Source organism: Lepisma saccharinum, chromosome 18 (genome assembly GCF_977018435.1).
Source record: "Lepisma saccharinum chromosome 18, izLepSacc3.1, whole genome shotgun sequence".
Lineage (NCBI taxonomy): Eukaryota > Metazoa > Arthropoda > Insecta > Zygentoma > Lepismatidae > Lepisma > Lepisma saccharinum.
In genome coordinates, this window is record NC_139246.1 from 53,075,318 (window position 1) to 53,094,593 (window position 19,276).

Sequence of the window (19,276 nt, forward strand, 5' to 3'; positions counted from 1 at the left end):
CTGGCCAGTATAATTCTGTGTGTTGTCCTGTGTTTTGCCCTTATGTGTGCTGGGTGCACCTTTGTAGCCTCAGCTTTTAACATATGTCAGAATATTTTAGTTACACGACATTACAGTTATGTTATTTTAACTGAATGGCTTATTGCAGAAAGGGACCTGAGTCACTTTTGCACAATTCTGAGAAAAACAATGAAAAATCGTATAATATTAATAGTGTAAGAAAGAAATGTGCCGTTGTTGGCTCAAATATTCAACATAATGAATAGTTAATTTTGCAACCCTCAATGCACCCCCCTGCAGTATGCTGCTAGACACAGTGGAGATGAAAAAATTAACTCCGCTACCTCAAAAATGTGACTCAGGTCCCTTTCTGCAATAAGCCATTCAACTATGGTAAGGGTCTGGACCCCGTATAACGTGACGGGTGCAAAATAACCTTAGTGCTGACGCACCCAAAATTTTAAATTCAAATTCCAATGCTACTCGCAAGGACAAGACGCAGTGCTATGGCTACTACAACAGGATTAAGCAATCCGATTGGCTAACGTGACGTGACGTCATTGCTGTGAGCACAGACAATGTGAGGTGAGGTTAGGTTAAGTTACATAGAAGAAGAAGAAAAAAGTTGTGATACTAATTCCAACCGCTATATATTGCCGAAAACAATAGGAAACGCATAGTTATGATAAGGTAGTTTGTAAATTATCCTGTGCTGTGTAGTTATGGTAAATGGCAACGAGATGGGAGAATCATGGTAACTGGAGAAGGGAAGTATATTTTCACGAGGACAACTTCCATAATACCTTAATTCATATGAGGAAGCATTCAGCGTGCACGAACATCTTGATAATATTATTCGTGTGATTAATATTCATGAGCATGAAATAACACCAACACACGATATGTAGCACAATCATTTCACTGACTCTGTTGTTTGACCTGCTTAGCGCCATCTCGACAGCCTTCGAAGGAACAAATTGTATCACTTACCAAGTGAAATGAACATCGTAAAAATTGAATGCCTCAAGACAAGGCTTCGCAGGAATAGTTTTGATAAAAAAAATCCGACTCGAAAACGAAAAATGCAACATGTAAACATTTCTTGAAAACAATGTTGGAAAACGAAAGGAAGAAGCAAAAAACAGAGGAGGCTTCCTGTGGATGAGCTAGTTGAAGTCACTAACAGGAACCTGGCAAAACTGATCTTCCCTTTCAAAGCAGCAGCGTGGCTGCAGGTGAAGTAAAAAGCAGATCACAGCGTAGCAACTGACCTGCATTTGGCCAACCTGTTCGCCTAAAGCGCTTCGGGGGGGCCGCTCCGAGTTTTCTCTGCCCCGCCGACATATATAAAGTTGTTTTCTCACGCCGTTCGCCTCACTCCAATACATGAGTTGGACCAAGACCTTGAACTCGCTAGGAATGAAGATACTAGCGGTGAGTACTGTTGTGTGATTTATCGTAGGACGAGAGTAACGAACCTTTGAGGACTTTCGCCTGTGCAATCGAATGCAGTATCGGTCGCCGAAGATGAAGTGTGACAATTGACGATGTGGTTTCTAAGTTAATTTCTTCAAATTATTTTAGTGAAATGGTTTTGCATAGTGACTACCAACAGTTGTTCTAAAGTTACATAAAAATTGAGCCAAATCGCTCTCGAAAAGAAGTGCAAATGGCAGTAAACAATACCAACTGCCACCTCTGTGGTCTTGCACCTACCCACAAACTCTACATCGAATAGTCTGGGTACGAATCCTGACCTGATCATGGATATTTCACTGTGTTTACCCTTTCATAGAATCATCGTAGGCTCCCCGAAGATTCTGAACAAAATTGACGAATTCAATCTCCCCAAGCTCACGGTCAATGATAAACATTTGCCTCTCTCCACTTGTGTTAAGGGAATTACGCTCAACAATAATCTTACCTGGAGAGAACACGTAAACTCCGTGTGTAAAAGAGCTTTCGGTGCACTACACTTTCTTTACCGGCTTAAAAGCTTCCTCCCCGAACGTACAAAAACACAACTTGTACAATCTCTTGTTTTCCCTATAATTGATTACTGTGACACTGTCTATTCGGACGTTAATCACGAACAATATAGACGCCTTCAGCTTTCTGTTTCGTTTTCGACATAAAATATTCTGAACATTTGACATCGTATTATGCGAAGGTCGAGTGGCTGAAATTAAGTGATAAACGGATTTATCGCAACCTTGTCCTACCGTACAAAGCCCTAGAAATAAAAGACCCAAAATATCTCTCCAGGCGGTTTCAATATCTTTCCGACTTTCACTCCCGCAACACCAGATCACGTGAAAAATCTCTGATATCCATCCCTATCCACAGATCTAACTTCTACGCCAATTCTTTTACCGATACCTCTGCAGGACACTGGAACAGACTGACGCCCCCGAAATCCAAGCCTCCTCCTCAGTTGTAACATTCAAAAGACAATTAAAAGTATACATGCAAAACAATTGGGCCTAGATTATACATTTAGCTCACGAAATCTGCTTTCTATGTAGGTATTAGTGTGGAAATATGTGTGTGTTTGTGTGTCCATAGAAACTGTAGTGCTTTTATTTTTAATTTTACTTTTCAGTAATATTTTTCATTGTGTTAGTAAAAATAATGAGCAATGTACCTAATTAATGGTTAATCCACGACTTGGCTACTCGTATTCAAACTGTATTGAATTCATTTTATTTTCATTCTACTTTCATTACTTTATTATCCTTTTGTTATTTTATTTTTCATCTATATTTTTTTCATTTTTTAATTATATACAATTAATTGTACAGAAAACAATTGACCCCTGTAATTAATGGTTAAGGCTCGGCTGGACCTTTGGCATGCAAATGGGTGATTTTTTTCAAATTTTCCTCTCCATTCGAAAAACTTCTTGGATATTTCAAAATATGAAACATTACATCAGCTTAGAATTTCTTCTAGAGCATTGACGTGAATTTTCATGTAGTTTCCTTTCATTGATGTCTAGATATTATCAATACTTTAATAGACTTATGTAATCACAAAACTATTGATAATATCTAGACAACAATGAAAGAAAACTACACGAAAATTCACGTCAATGCTCTAGAAGGAATTCTAAGCTGATGTAATGTTTCATATTTTGAAATATCCAAGAAGTTTTTCGAATGGAGAGGAAAATTTGAAAAAAATCACTCATTTGCATGCCAAAGGTCCAGCCGAGCCTTAAGTGGAAGAGAAGGCATTAATGCCTTAACTTCGCCATGTAAACAAAGTCGTTAATCAATAATTTTTATCGTCACGATTAGCTTAAAGAGGCATACAAGTCTTAAAAACAGTAACAATGAGAAATACATACAAAACTAACAAAAAACAACAATGGTTTGGCTTGGTTACTGACAGATATGTTTCGCAAAAGAAAATGAGGCTGAGATGAATTAGTAATTATCCAGGCTTTACAAGGGTTACGAACTCAGGATAACCTGTTTCCCATGATTTATATGGTTCTAGTGGAAGGAGGACGTAGGGTGGAAAGCGAGATAAATTACTGCTTGAATTAGAAAAAGTTGAACAAATGGTTTTATAGTTTTACACATGGAGACCATGCCAAATATAAATACAATTTTTTTACATAATTCTGAAACGAAATCCAGTAACTACTTTTTAAAGAAAATATACTTCGTGACGTCCGTTTCCTTATCCTTTACTAAAATTTTGCATCTTTTTTTTAAGGATATGTTGTTAAAATTATATCCATTAGTTTATATCGATTGGTTTGATTGTCAATGAGAACTTACTGCTGAGTCTTTATGTCTCTGGGTTGCATTTTGTCGATGTAGCTACTTACTCGAAAGATATCGAATTAATAGTTAAAAAGTTGTTTGGCTCTCATGGACAGATGGACGCACTGATTCAAATTGTTTATCTCGTCTCAGGAAGGCTTCTCCTTCTGCTAAATGTTATGATTCATTGATTTACTTAATTTTACTTCGCATTTGTGCCACTATTGGCTAATTGTGAAGATGAGGATGATTTATTTATTTATTTAATAGAAGATTCCAAATACAGCGTTAGCCATTTTACATTGGAACGAAATCTGAGGACAAAATAATAACATAATACAACAAAAATAATAACATACAAATATGACATGTGGTTAAGAGACTTACATACTTTTAGTTACCTTTCTTCTAAAGCGGTCAAGATTTTCAAAAATGTCTATTTGGCTTCCTAGATTATTATATTCACTGGGCAGTCTATGGAACAGAGAGCGCTGGATGAGGCACAATCTCGGCTTCTGAGAAGCAAAAAGTTGAGTGCTTCTTGTTGAGCGGGCAGGCACACGAAAGTGAATTTCCTGAAGAAGGCGGTCACTTCTGGTGTTGCCATTCACTATTTTATGTAGAAATATATGGTCAGCCAGTCTATGTCTCTCTTGAGGAGTTTGGATATTTAACATTTGCAGGAGGGTGGAATTTTGCAAGTCTTTTGTGGACGGAATGCGGTGATGAACAATGGCCAGGAAGAAATTGAGGACGGAAATTAGTCTATCTGAATTTGAGGGGCATGCCATAGACCAGATCGGAGAACAGTAGAAAGTAGAAAGGGATGAAGGGACAATCACGAATACATATGGACAACACACAACGAAGTCCCATAGAGGATTAACTGGTCATGGATCCCGACGCCAGAGCATCGTTAGTCTGCAAACTGAAGTCCAGGATGTACTATATGAAAGTGAGGTTGACATTTTGGTGTCTTTCTTACACCCCTACTAAATTGTATCATTGTGTCTTTAGTGGTTTCCGAAAAAAACTGGAGTGTAAGGGATGATCCTTCCACATAGGACACCCAACTGTCAACCTCACTTCCACGTAGTTCACCCAATAGTCAACCTCACTTCCACGTAGTACACCCTGCACTGCATTTTGCAGACTAACGAGGCTCTGGCGTCTGTGCTTTGTCCTTATGTGAGCTGAGTGCCCTTTTACAGCCTCAGCTTTTAACCGAAGTCAGAATGTTTTAATATTTTAGTTAACAACATTACAGTTATATTTAGGTAAGGCAAGGGCGTGGACCCGTATAACGTGACGGGTGCAAAATAACCTTTAAGTGCTGACGGACCCAAATATTCAAATCAAATCAAATCCGAATAAACTGTGGGACTAGTTTATTGAATTTATTTAACTAGAACGGACAAGCGAGCTCAACAACTGAGAACTTAATAATGAACTTGAATAATTGGAGTTAATAATTCACAGTTTTTTCATCATTCGAAACTATGACAAGGTTAAAAATTTAAAAAGTATAAGTAGCAGTTGTAAATCTTTCAGTTTAAGTAGGCCTACATGTTAATCTATCATTTGCTAACCTTCAACTTTAGATTTTTCACTTTTTGAGTTATCGGCAGATCAGTTTAGACAAATTGTTGTCTCTTAAGGAGTCAGACATTAACAGTTACCATATTTGCAGGCGTATAAGACATGTGTTTGAGGAAAAAGCTTTATCACTTAATAGTGGAATTAATGTACAGTATTTCAAATTTAAAGTAATGTGAAGGACTACTTTCAACAAATAACTTACCTAACGTAACTAGGAAAGAATACATTATTAATCCTCTTCGCCACACACCGCAAGGAAATTGTCTAACTTAGAACAGAGAACATTTCCAGAGACGAAGGTAATTAAAACATTAGCATCGGCGTATAGGACTCACTCTGTTTTTCAGGCCTATTTATAAATGAAAAACGTGCGTCTTACACGCCGGCAAATACAGTAATTATTATTACTGTAATATTACAGTAATGCGCTATTCTCTGGGAAGTCTATCCATACATGAAATTTGGTATATCTACAGTGCATTCCCTTACATTCGCTACGAGACTCGGCGGCAAGCTGCCCGGCATCAGAGCTTGTCTTTCCCGGTGAACGGGTCAGCGACAGTCGCTAGAGTCGGCTATTAAAATTACAGTTTTCATATTGTGTACTAACCTTGAAATTATAGGTGATTATCAATGTGAATTTAAACGTAACAGATCAACTACAGATCAAATTTTTCACATCAGACACACACTTGAAAAAAAGTGGGAATATAATCAAAATGTCCATCAGCTATTCATTGATTTCAAAAAAGCATATGATTCGGTCAAAAGAGATAAATTATATAATATATTAGTAGAGTTTGGAATACCTAAGAAGCTTGTTAGTATGATAAAAGTATGCACCAGTGAAACAGAAAGTAAAATTTGTGTGGGTATTAATATGTCTGACAAATTTACAATTCATGATGGGTTAAAACAAGGAGATGCATTATCTCCATTGCTCTTTAATTTTGCCTTAGAATATGCTGTTAGGAAGGTAAAAGAAACTAAAGAAGGACTAAAATTAAATGGTGTGACTCAGTTGTTAGCATATGCAGATGATGTAGACTTACTGGGGGATGATGTGAATACAATTAAGAATAATGCTAAAATATTTTTCAAAGCTGCTAAAGAGATAGGTTTGGAAGTTAACAAAGAGAAAACTAAATATATGCTTACAGGCCGAAACCAAGTGTTAGGTAATAATCAAAATCTAATTATTGATAACAACTCGTTTGAACCAGTTTCCAAATTCAAATACTTAGGAGTAATATTAACAAATGAAAATTATATTAAAGAAGAAATAAAAAGTAGGCTTAATTCAGGAAATGCATGTTACTTCTCTCTTCATAAACTTTTGTCTTCTCGTTTAATATCTAAGAAACTAAAAGTTAAAATATACAAAACAGTAATTTTGCCTGTAGTATTGTATGGGTGTGAAACTTGGTCCCTTACATTGAAAGAGGAACATAAATTGAGAGTATTTGAAAATAAGATCCTTAGGAAAATCTTTGGACCTAAAAGGGATGAGGAGACAGGTGAGTGGAGAAGGTTACATAATTTAGAACTACATAATTTGTATTCATGTCCAGATATTATTAGAATAATGAAATCAAGAAGACTTAGGTGGGCAGGCCATGTGGCACGAATGGGAGAGGAAAGAGGAGTTTACAGGATTCTTGTTGGGAAACCTGATGGTAAGAGACCTGTAGGAAGGCCAAGACGAAGATGGAGGGACAACGTTGAGGTGGACCTAAGGGAAATCGGTAGGGATGGAAAAGAGTATATAGAACTTGTTCAAGATAGGGAAACATGGAAGGCCTGTGTTGCTGCAGCCATGAACCTTCGGGTTTAAGAAGGCTAGAGAGTTAGTTAGTTAGTTAGTTAGTACTAACCTTGACTACAGAAGGTGTTGAAAATGATGTCCCTCTGCTGCAACACATTCCTGGCATCTCCGAAGGAAATTGGCATTTACACGTGCAAGTTCGTCTACTGTAATTATCCCGATTTTTCGTACAATACTCTCTTTTAACTCACGGATGGTGTGTGGATTGTCTTTGTATACTTTATTTCCACATTTTTCTTTCCACTTTTATTCAGAACTGACCCTGTTACTCTAAACTTTTTTACGAGGTTTAATATAAGCTACTGTCGCGGACCCGTTCACCGGGAAAGACAAGCGCTGATGCCGGGCCGCTTGCCGCCGAGTCTCGTAGCGAATGTCAGAGAATGCTCTGTAGCTCCGGTAGCTTCCAGGGTGCAAATAACATTAACGTCGAGATCTTTTGAAGCGGACAATGCGTGTGTTGTTTTGTAAAATGAATGTTCAGAATTTGCAACGGAATTACGAATTCATATCCCCAGATGTACAAAAATATTAATGTAAACCCGTTCGCTACTAATTGCTCAATTCCTGGCAATAAATTAATTAAGCGAGACCGCGGGAGCAGACCGACTGGCCTTGACCCCCCGAAGCCTTGACCGAGGGAAGGAGCCACGGCCGATGATTCAGAGAAAAGGAAAAGGAAGGCTTCTCCTTCGGGGGAAATCGAGAGACCTACGCACCAGGAATAAGAAATAAGCTTTTCTGAAAAGGAGAAAAGGTGTTACTTTCTCTAGTGCAAGAAATGGGCACGTAGACTCGTGAAGCATTTACGTTGCTGTTCATGGACGTGAGCAGGATTCTTTCCAGGGAGGGGCAAGGAAGGTATTTTTTCTAGGGGGTCAAACAAGGCACATTTTCCCCAATAATAGTTTCCCCAATAATAGTATTGTTCCCTCCAAAAACATTGCTTAATTTTGAATTTATGATATTCATACAATAATTAATAAATATTGTTGTGGCTGAAATGAAATTATATGTCAAAAATATATAATGTTTGGTTGACTTTCATTTTCCAGGAGGGGCCACGGCCCCCCCCTTGCCCCCCCTTTCCGGACGCCCATGTTGCTGTTGTTTGCATTCTGTTCTAGGTGGCGCTGTTGGGTGGGAATGTGTCTGTAGGGTGTATTAAAAGTGTAAACAAGTAAATTGCTCCCTTGTGCTTTGCACCACGCCACGAAGGCGTATAGGGTGTGTGGATTTAGGGCCCCACACTTTCTTCATCATGGCCGAATGTTGGGGGTGATGTGATCAGCACCACGCCCATGGCCTCCTTTACCCCCAAAAGTTTCCTCCAGGTACCCACTTTATACGACGCTTGAACAGGTGGAAAAAACCCCGGTTCTCTGTCGCTGCGGATCGAACGCAGTGCCACACATGGTCGTCGGACGCCTTAACGACTTTTTTATTTAAATAGAGAAACCTCTAAGCGGCAGCCTTCCCCACACATAAAATTCATACATGTTAATTTATTTCAATTCTCACTTTTCATCAGGACAGACGAACACAAACATCCATGTCCGAGCCTGGAATCGAACCACTCCGCCACGGAGGTCGAAATCGACTGAGCTACCGCTGCTACTCGCAATATTCCTTTCAATAGTTGCTCTGTTCTTTTCTCTATATTAATCACCACCACCAAGCCCCATAAGGATGAGGAAAGTAAATGACAAAAATAGCAATGATACATTTCTTCATAAACTCCTGATTCAAATGGTTTTGCTGTGCGTTGTGACAATCGCTACAGTTGACGAGTTGTATCTTTGCGGGTGAACCATGACCAAATCCTGCTGCACAATAACAAGGGGGCGAAGTTACAGGCTGCTTTAGCCACCGCCCTTCACTCTTAATTTGTAAGAGTTGTGCGTGGTTGCTACGAAAATGCTACTCCTTGCGCTAAGCTGCCAAGGCTGCCCGCAAAGATACAGTTCGTCAACTGTAGTTCACGACAAGCGACGAAAATAGAAAATTACAAATTAATGTACAGTACCCGGCAATATAAATTGAACAACTAGATCCTGAAATGCTCGCTTCCCTGAAAGATGTTATGTGTGTTGCCTAACCTTACGGCGATAAGTGAATTGTAATAGTAAATTTGCAATGGAAGCTTCTACCAACACCGTAGTGTCAGGCAACACACATAACGCTTGCAGGGAAGCAAGTATTGCAGGATATAGGTGTTCCATTTTTATTGCCGTTGATTGTACGTAACGTGACTTAGCGAGAATCAAATAGGTCACCAAAATATTTTTATCCCCCCGGGTGCCATTTGATTTGAGGCTGGATGGGTCCTAGAGCCGCTTTATGCAGGGACAAAGCCGGAAAAAATCCGACCTTAGGTCACCCACCCCGGGTCTCCCACGTGGCAGTCAGACTAGAATCAAATGAGGCTATAATTTCACGAGCAATGCAGAGGTGAAGGTTTCTTCAACCTATCTTCAATCAGGGAAAAGTTACGTTTCCATAATTGTAACAAATATTTCATTTTCCAGGTGTGAGAAAACAGTATCACCCACTTTCCATTTAAAAGAAAATTGAGTTGAATTCAATATGCGGAAATCCGCTTGAAACACATCTGTTTCTATTATGACCAATTGTATCCAGCCTAACTTCCTTACTTTTTATAAGGGACGTTAAGGGACTTTTGAATCACCCTAATAAGCCCTTATAGGTGACTTTGTCAACATGAGATCAAGAATTACACACACACATACATTATATAGTATGTGCAGGTATGTGCACATATATACGTGTGTACATATATATATACAGGGTGATTCAGAATTCCCATTACACACTTCTAGGGGTTGTAGAGGGGACTTAGTAGATCAAGTTTTATTAAGGAACCCATGTCCGGAAACGTACAGTTTTGGTACTACACAGATGACAAGATCACATAATTTCACATGTCCCGCTTTACCTGCATCACAAGAGCTGCTCGATATGGCGACCCTGAAGTTCATTGTAAACAGTGTACCTCCAAAGTATGTTTGCATATACACGCTCACAAATACCTCATGTGTGCTGAATCGTGTCTGCTGCAACCAGAACTCGTGAAACAAGGTCTTCCTCCGACACTACATGAGTCTCATAAACAAGACTCTTCATGTGGCCCCATACGAAAATGTCATGAGGAGCAAGATCAGGCGATCGTGGTGGCCAAGGAATTAGTCCACCGCGACCTATCCAACTGTCCCCGTATTTTTTTAATAAGATGTTGTCGGGCGTCATGGGAAAAATGTGATAAGGCGCCATCATGTTGGAACCACATGTGCTGTGTAAACAGATTGTAAACAGAGGACGTTGGAAGCCACACACATGACATCAGGTGACTGAAGAAGTCGCCCTTCTGCAAATAGGGTTGCCTACCGTGAAGCGGGAGATGTGAAATTATGTGATCTTGTCATCTGTGTAGTACCAAAATGGTACGTTTCCGGACATGGGTTCCTTATCAAAACTTGATCTAATAAGTCCCCGCTACAACCCCTAGAAGTGTGCAATAGGAATTCTGAATCACCCTGTATATATATATACATATATATTTAAATATAATGTATATAATATGTGTGTGTATGTATAATGTGTGTGTGTATATAAAGGTAGGCAGATAGAAGGGGGCCTTTGGCAATATTTTGTGGGGGTTCCAGGATTTGTAGATCCAGCACTGGATACATGTGATTAAGATGGAATCAACGGTTTGTTTGTCTGCATCAAGCTCCGGCGCCGGACAGGTATGGGAATTCTGTCCCACTCCTCCCTGCAAGCTTTCCATAGACCATCCAGGGTGCGCGGGCGGCGATGTTGAAGACGCCGTTTCAACAGTCCAAATGCGCAAAAATCCATTGGACTGGCATCTGGGCTTTTCACAGGAATGTCTTCAAACGGAATGACACGAATTCCTAATTCCTCTGCCATTTCCTGATAAAAACGTAGTGATGTTCTGGCGGTATGACTCGAAGCCTTGTCCATATGGATCATCACCTGGTTCGCGTCCATTCCTTACAATTGTGGGTTGTCTTTCCGATAGATAGGTGTCAGAATGGAGTCTTGGAAGTATCTGGCATTCACGTTCACGTTTTTGTCCACCTTGCGTATCATCAACTTTCCCTCATATCCGAAACCCGTCACTACCATAAAGCCACGAGGGAAACTTTCCCTGCACTGACGAACAAAGTTGCTGCGCCCATTGCCGTCAATGTCACGGTATGTGATTGCCCGAATGTGACCACCAGCAGTGAGATGGATATATGATTCATCCATTGTGGCCGCGGTGGCTCAGTCGGTAACGCGTCTGACTACCATGCTCAAGGTCCCGGGTTCGATCCCCGGCCGGTTCAAATCCGGGAACTTTTCTAACGGTGGAAGCGGCCCTGGCGCCCACCCAGCGTCGAATAAAATGGGTACCTGGGGGAAACCCTGGAGGGTAAAGGCGGTCAGGGCGTGATGCTGATCACATCACCCCCACTCACGACCGGATCAAGAAAGTGTGGGGCGTTACCCCCACACCCCCTATACGCCTTCATGGCGTGGTGCTATGCACAGGGGAAAACTTTACCTTTACCATTGTGACAACTTTCTTCCATTTGGAACCCGCCAGGTACTTTTCATACAGTTTCCTGCAGTTCGTCTTACATTCGGCAATGTGACGCGGTAGAAGGTGGTGTACACGGGCCTTCCGCACACACTTCAACCTGAGGCTCTTGCGAATTGTTTTGTTCACAGTTGACGGTGCGATGTGAACTCTGTGGGCCATATCACGTTGAGTCGGGGGATTTTCTTGGCACACCAATCGACGGATCCCTCTTCGCACTACGGGTGACACTTTGCTTGCAGCCCTTCTCCTGGTGGTTTTCGTGGGCGAATGTTTCGCAAGGAGAGCCTGTTGTGTTTAACGGGCCACAACAGCTTTCGCAGTAGTCACCCCGAGTGTTAACCCATTCTCCCGACACTATTTCACAATGGGTACGTATGAAAACTTAGCATGGAAAAGTGCCATTACGTAACCCTCCCAATACCGGTTGATTTTCGGCGCCATTTGATGACATTCACTACCAACACTCACGCACTTACAAGGTCAGACACAACACTGCTCCCGCCAGCAGACCCAAAGTTCCAGCATGATACGCCAGGTGGCAGCACCGAATCGACAATGGTCGGATATAAAGCGAACAACCTCTGTATATGTGCGTGAGACGTATATGCTTTGACCCATTGGGTATTAAATTACCAGTTTTCATTTTAACAAAATGGGTACCACATAAAAATTGTCACTCTCATAGATTATTACTGATATAAGTATAATGATTGATAAAAATTCCTGAGATATAGATTCACTGGATGATTGTGCCGACCTTCGTGGTTATCACAGCGCGCTACGACGCCGGGTTCGAATCCCAGCCTGGCCATTGGTGTTCTTTGTGAGTGTCCCTTGTGCTTCATCACATCCTCACTCATCCTCATCTTTGCGCCTCCCCGATGGCGCAGTGGTGGCGTCGTCGCCTTGTAATGAAGGGGTCTCGGGTTCGATACCCAGTGGAGGCACATAGTGGTTCGGATCCCACTTTAAACTGTAGGTTCAGTCCCAATTAGCCTTACTGTGCATAAAGTGGACTTAAAACATCAACTCAAACCAAACCAAACTCATCCTCATCTTCGCGTTTAGCTAAAAGTAGCAAAAAAAGAGAAGTAAAATAAACGGAATCAATCAATCAATGTTAACTTTACTGAACGAGGCAATAATCGAAATATTTTACAACTTCTCGATTAGTCAGAAACTCAGAAACATAAATTGTGATGATCTGAAAGAACTTCTAAAGGTGGCAAAAGCAGCTAAACTGGCAAGTCCATCTGTGTATTGCAGTTCAACAACATAAAGTCAAAGACCAACTTTTCTTTCTCCAACTGGATAATTAGGCAGAATAAAGGATTATGAATTAGTTCACACAGTCAAAAATATTACATATTGCACAGAACTCTACTTGAAATGCATGAAATCAAGTTTGATGTTATTTAGATGCATCAACTGACACACTTATACGTGTAATTTTGGTTTCTTTGAAATTATATTTTCTGATAATAAAAAAATAATAATACATCTTCTGTATTAAGCGGGCGAGCTTCAGATTAGGGCTGTTCTGCCACCCAACCCTTGTCAATGTAATGTAATGTTACAATGTATATAACTCGGGACCCCATGATTACATGTATCTAAACGGTTATGAATTGGAAAGCTCGTTGCCAAGTTGGAATCTACAATTTAGTGTATCCACTTCGTCCATTTGATACTGGTTGCCTGTGACACAATGAACAATTGAGAAAATAAAATTGAAAGAACTCAAAATTCCAAAGGTAAGTAACACATAATGTAATGTACTGGGTGGCTCAAAAAGTCACTTAACACCCCCGGTACAAGGCCAATGCAGCGCGCAACGTGGAAATGGTGATGGTCAATCGTTACCAGGCCAAGGGGGAACCACATTCACGGTCGGCGTCCATTTTTATGTCCGCCAACTTGAATTCAACTTCAGAATTTTAAATGGGAAGGGGGTGGCCAGAGGCTAGAGTTTCACGAGAAATGCAATGGTGAAGGTTTTTTCTAAGTATCTTTAACCGGTAAAACGGTAAAACGTTATGACTCAAATCTTGTACCAATTTGCTCCTTTTCGAGGTGTTAGAAAAATGCCTTAAAATTTGTTTAGCGCATCGGTAACGCATCGAGATCAAAGTGACGTCTGGGGAGAGAAGTTCGCATGCCATTGCACATGATTTTAATCAGATACATCCATGAAGAGCTGCGCATTATGAATGGTTGTCGCGAACAATTTACAGTGTGACGCTTCCATTGAATTAAAAGTCCCACACAGTGACAAGGCTAATGTTTATGTTCATAAGGAAGTTCATAAACAGAATATGCGACCATTGTCATCTGATAAAATAACTTTGGACAAAAAACTGCTTCACAACGTTCCCATAGTGTTCTTCTGTTCCTCCCTATTGAAAAACAAACTCTGTAAAAAGTACCTTCTTCCATGAGCAAGGATGAAAAAACCTGTTTATTTAACAAATCCAAGTAGCCCTAATCATTTAAGGTTCCGTTGATGGAAAATTGACTAACCAATCGTGTTCCACAACACACCACACCATTAACTTACCAGCACTAACCATTCAGCTTTGATCTGTCGAAAATGGGTTATCTGATAAAAGCATCGAATATTCTGTTTATGAACTTCCTGATGAACATAAACATTAGCCTTGTCACTGTGAAGGACTTTTCATTTAATGGTAATTGTTCGCGACAACCATTCATAATGCGCAGCTCTTCATGGATGTATCTGATTAATATCTTATGCAATGTCATGCGAACTTCTCTCCCCAGACGTCACTTTGATCTCGATGCGTTACCGATGCGCTAAACAAATTTTAAGGCATTTTTCTAACACCTCGAAAAGGAGCAAATTGGTGCAAGAATTCAGTCATAACTTTTTACCGGTTAAAGATACATCAAGAAAACCTTCACCATCGCATTTCTCGTGAAATTCTAGACTGATTTGATATATCATATCATCCCCTTCCCATTTAAAATTCTGAAGTTGAATTCAAGATGGCGGACATCAAGATGGACGCCGACCGTGAATGTGGTTCCCCCTTGGCCTGGCAACGATTGACCATCACCATTTCCACGTTGCGCGCTGCAGTGGCCTTGTACCGGACATGTTAGGTGACTTTTTGAGCCACCCTGTACATATATTCTGGGCATTATGAGGCAAGGGACAAGTTTGGTTGAAAATACGGGAATATCTCCGACGACTGTATTTATCTATACACCGGATACACATGTAATTTTGCAACTGTGAATATGGCAGTATATTCGCTGCTGATTCATTATAAGGTTGTTACTGTGGTTGTGCGTGTTTTAGCCATAATGTAATAAGGTGAACCTCGGATATTTCCGTTATCAGCACCACAATACCACAACGCACATATCAGGACACAAACCTGCAGATATCAACTTTGCAACAATATTTCAAATATTTGACATTTAGCTGGGCGTAGACATCTACATGTAAACTGTAAATCCAGCAAAATTTGTTGTTGATGATGATGATATTTCGGTCTACTCTACGCGTAACTAGCGTCGTTTTACAGCTCATAATGTGGTCAGTAGTCTCATTTTTCACAAAAGTTGTGTGTTTCTTTAAAGACTGCCGTGTGCTATTTCGCCGCAGGAAATGACATCACAAATACGATCAAATGTGTTGGGTTGCCAGCATTCAGGCGGCAAAACGGACTTTTTTGAAGAACTGCAGCGCCGAAACGACGCACCAAGGAGAAAAATGTTACTGGGAAAAGTTGTTTGTTTTGATGTACTCTATACGTTTCTATGGTCCGTGGACGCCATTAAAATGACACCCTGTATATCATATAAAATATTCTCCTAAGTCGGGATATGGAAACTTTCAACGATTCAACATTTCCCACTCTATTTAGTACTATTCATGGAGGAAATCATGTTATTCAGTATGTCAGCTCCAAATTATTTAAGAAGTCATAGTTTTGCATGTTATGCTCCGACTTCGACGCGAGAGCAAGGCACGTTATATTTAAATTTCTGAAGACGGGTAGATTTAAAACAGCTACCATTAACATTAATTTATTATAATACTCATATTTTATGAGAATAGCTATGTTGGTTTCTTGACGATCCCAAATGTTGATTTTGTAATAGTGCAGTTTATATTAAGAAGTTTTGTATCGCAAAAAAAAAATCGACTAAAAAGAAAAAAAAATATTGCAAAGTTCTTACCTCTAGCAATATATTTAATTTTTAGATGTGCTTATTTAAGAGACAAATCTATTTTCCTTGGACATTTGGAACAAATATAAAATGTAGTAATATTCAAAACATAGCGGAAGCCCTGTGAGAGAATGGCGACTAAATACGTTTATGATTTATGGATTGATTTTGTCTAGTCTATTTCACTTTGCTTCTCTGCCAGTTTTGGCTAATCGCGAGGACCAGGATGAGTGATGATAATGATCAAGCTGCACTCACGAAGAACACCCACGCCAAGGTCGGGATTCGAACCCGAGACATGTGCTAACCACTCCGTCACGAAGGCCGGCGCAACAGGTTAAGAAACGTTGGTATCCACTGTTGAAAAAATTGTTTCAATAGAAGTTACAATTGATTTTGATTGCTGGATAGCTATGCAAGTGTTGTATTGTATTAATGAGGCGATAAACCTTTTCTACGAGATACCCGTCATTTACCGTTTCGCGTCTCCACTAATAACTAATTATATTAAACTTCTACATTGAAGTAGAGTGTTGGAATAATCAAAGTGGGAGTCAATTATGCCTGCGGCGGAAAAATTGAGGCTTCTTAATAATTAATTTGCTAAATGAGGTCTGGAAAACGCCCCAGGTTGTCAGTTTTTGTCTTCTACTGCTTCTGGTTGTGGAAGGAAGAATGGGCCGATTTCTTGTAATGGATGCGGTTAGCAGTAACTGGCAGGAAGTGGCTGCAGGAAGAGCCATAACCAGCTTCCAAGAAGTCATATTACTACTTGTTTGCAGGATGACTCTTGCCTCCGCTTTCTTGTTAACGGGTTTGCCTGACCTGGTCGCGCAAGAGAATTTGTGCGTGTTTCTCGCATAAGGTCAGTACAGAGGGCACATTTGTGCCTGTTCAGTCACGAACAAAAGACTGTTGTAGCTACAAATAGGAAATTGGTTACTTTACGTTAGATAGCCTGACAGGATCGAATTAATATTCTCTCCGTTACACTAAAAAACTTAGCCTATTCAGAATAATAACAGAAGTATACCCTGATCCAGGTATATCTGGAGGAAGGACGCTCATAGCGGCAGAGAAGGGGGGAAATCGAGTGGGCAGAGTGAAGGCTGGTAACTGCAGTCGCTTCTCACCCCTCCACGCAAAACCCGTTCCTCTCACGTGTTCATTAGTGGAACCGTCTCGCCTCACTACTTGCTCAGAGTTTTGTTTTCATTCGCTTGCTCCAGAAATAACTGAAACAGAGTATAGTGTGTAGAATTGCAATCTTTCCGATACTCTGTGGAGGTCACAGTATCCCACTTTAAACTGTAGGGCCAGTCCCGTTAAGTCTATATGTGCATGAAGTGAACTCAAAGAAAACTCATAAAAAAATAATTGTACGTTGCTACATTAAACTTCCTATGTTCGAATATAGGTATTGTAAGCATTAACTGATTTCCTTGTGATTGTTATTTCACTCGCTCTATCAATTGAAGGGCCAAGGAAGAAAGCAGGTACGTCAACTTTCGTCAAAGTTCAGAAAAATGAATTTTAATTGTGCTGTGTGTTTTTTACGCACACAGCTGCAAAATGGAAAGTATATACAGGGTGATTCTTTATGTAGTTTACAATTTCAATAAATTATAATTATTTATTGGAACCATATACAGACTTGGTTTATATGTCATTATGCAGCAAAACACTTCACGTTTTGACTCACGTAGTGTGTAGTTGCGGAGTTGATCACATGCGGCGCCACCAGTCTATCATTGAAAATGGCGACTTTCACTGGTGCGGAAAGAGCTAAGTGCCACGGTCTCCAGATTACACTCCACTCGACTTTTCTTTTGTGGGGGTTTGTGGAAGATAGGGTGTACACCCCTCCCCTACCTCATAACCTTCATGAACTTCAAGATCGCATCACAACAGCCATCGCTAATGTTACCCCTGAAATGCTGGTTAATGTTTGGCAGGAAATTGACTTTCGTTAGGATGTGTCCAGGATGACCAACGATGCACACATTGAACCATAACAGATTTCTAATAAAAAACTTGAAGTTTTTTGCTGCGTAATGACATATAAACCAAGTCTGTATGTGGTTCCAATAAATAATTATAAATTATTGTAGTTGTAAACTACATAAAGAATCACCCTGTATGTGTAAAAGTTTGGATATTTGTAAATGCTCTGGCCTAGGATACTTTTTGCCCAGTAGCCGGGGAAGCCAACGGTTCCTTTCCCTCAACGGCTTCCCTATACGCTGGTCAAGTCGTCTGCTGGTCCCGCGCATGGGTGCGGCCATATTGGCAATAAACAACCGGTTGCTACGGTCGTTGCTAAGGTCGGTAACATGGCGTTGGCTATGGAGCGTTGCTGAGGTTTTGGAAAGATGAGCCGAAAACAATGAAGGAGGGAGGGTTAGCATGTAAGGAGAACCACTTTTGTAGTTTCAGATGCACAAGATAAGATGGCGTCGTCAAAGTAAGGGTGAAAGCAAGCATGAAGGAAAGAATATGATGTTAAGGAAAGCGATACTTAGATGTCGCACGTGTTGTGACTAGCACTTCTTCGAAAATTTTGCATTAGCTTTGTGTATGTGCGAAGAGATGTTTATTATCTTTCTTTCAGTGGCGGCAATTAGGGGGGCCGAGGGGGCAATTCCCCCCACTTTTTCGCCCACTTTTGCCCCCGCACTATGTTAAATCTTATCTACAAAGGGAAATATACTGTCTTTGCCTCCCAGTTTTGACACCTTGCCCCCCTCCCCCCGGTTTTGGAACCCAATCGCCGCCACTGCTTTCTTTATATTTACGTAAACCAGATTAAATATTTTACATAACCAATGTAGCCTCTATTCCTTTGTTACGAGCCTATTACGAGGACAAAAGGGTTGAACACAACATGTGCCCTTTCGTCTGTCCATCATTATCTTGTTTTTATTTCAACTTATCACTTTATCATGTTCTTTTATGCAAAAATATTAGAATGAAAACAATTTGTTGTAATTAATAATGGGCTGCCAAGCTGAAAACACCTTCAGGTCGATCAGTAGGCTCCAGGCGCCAGAAATGTATCCAGTAGCGTAACTAACATGCTCTGCGCCCCCCCCCCCGCGCAACTTTCAGTTGTGCGCCCATACTCGTCTAAAAATATACAAATATATTTCTTTTCTAAAATATTAATTCACGCCCACATTTATATTAGGTATATAAAGACATGAAAATGCATACATGTAATTTGAATCAATGTAAAAACTGATACGAAAG

At 40.3% G+C, this 19,276-nt stretch overlaps 1 protein-coding gene across 1 annotated transcript in view; it reads left to right on the plus strand.

Moving 5' to 3' along the window:
* Nucleotides 1–1,360: 1,360 nt before the first annotated feature.
* Nucleotides 1,361–19,276, plus strand: part of LOC146002076 (uncharacterized) — a 41,067-nt gene continuing 23,151 nt past the window's right edge. Inside the window, exon 1 of the mRNA XM_083139791.1 lies at nucleotides 1,361–1,434. Coding sequence (XP_082995917.1) covers nucleotides 1,387–1,434 — 48 coding nt within the window. The 5' untranslated portion in view covers nucleotides 1,361–1,386. The remainder of the gene's footprint in view (nucleotides 1,435–19,276) is intronic.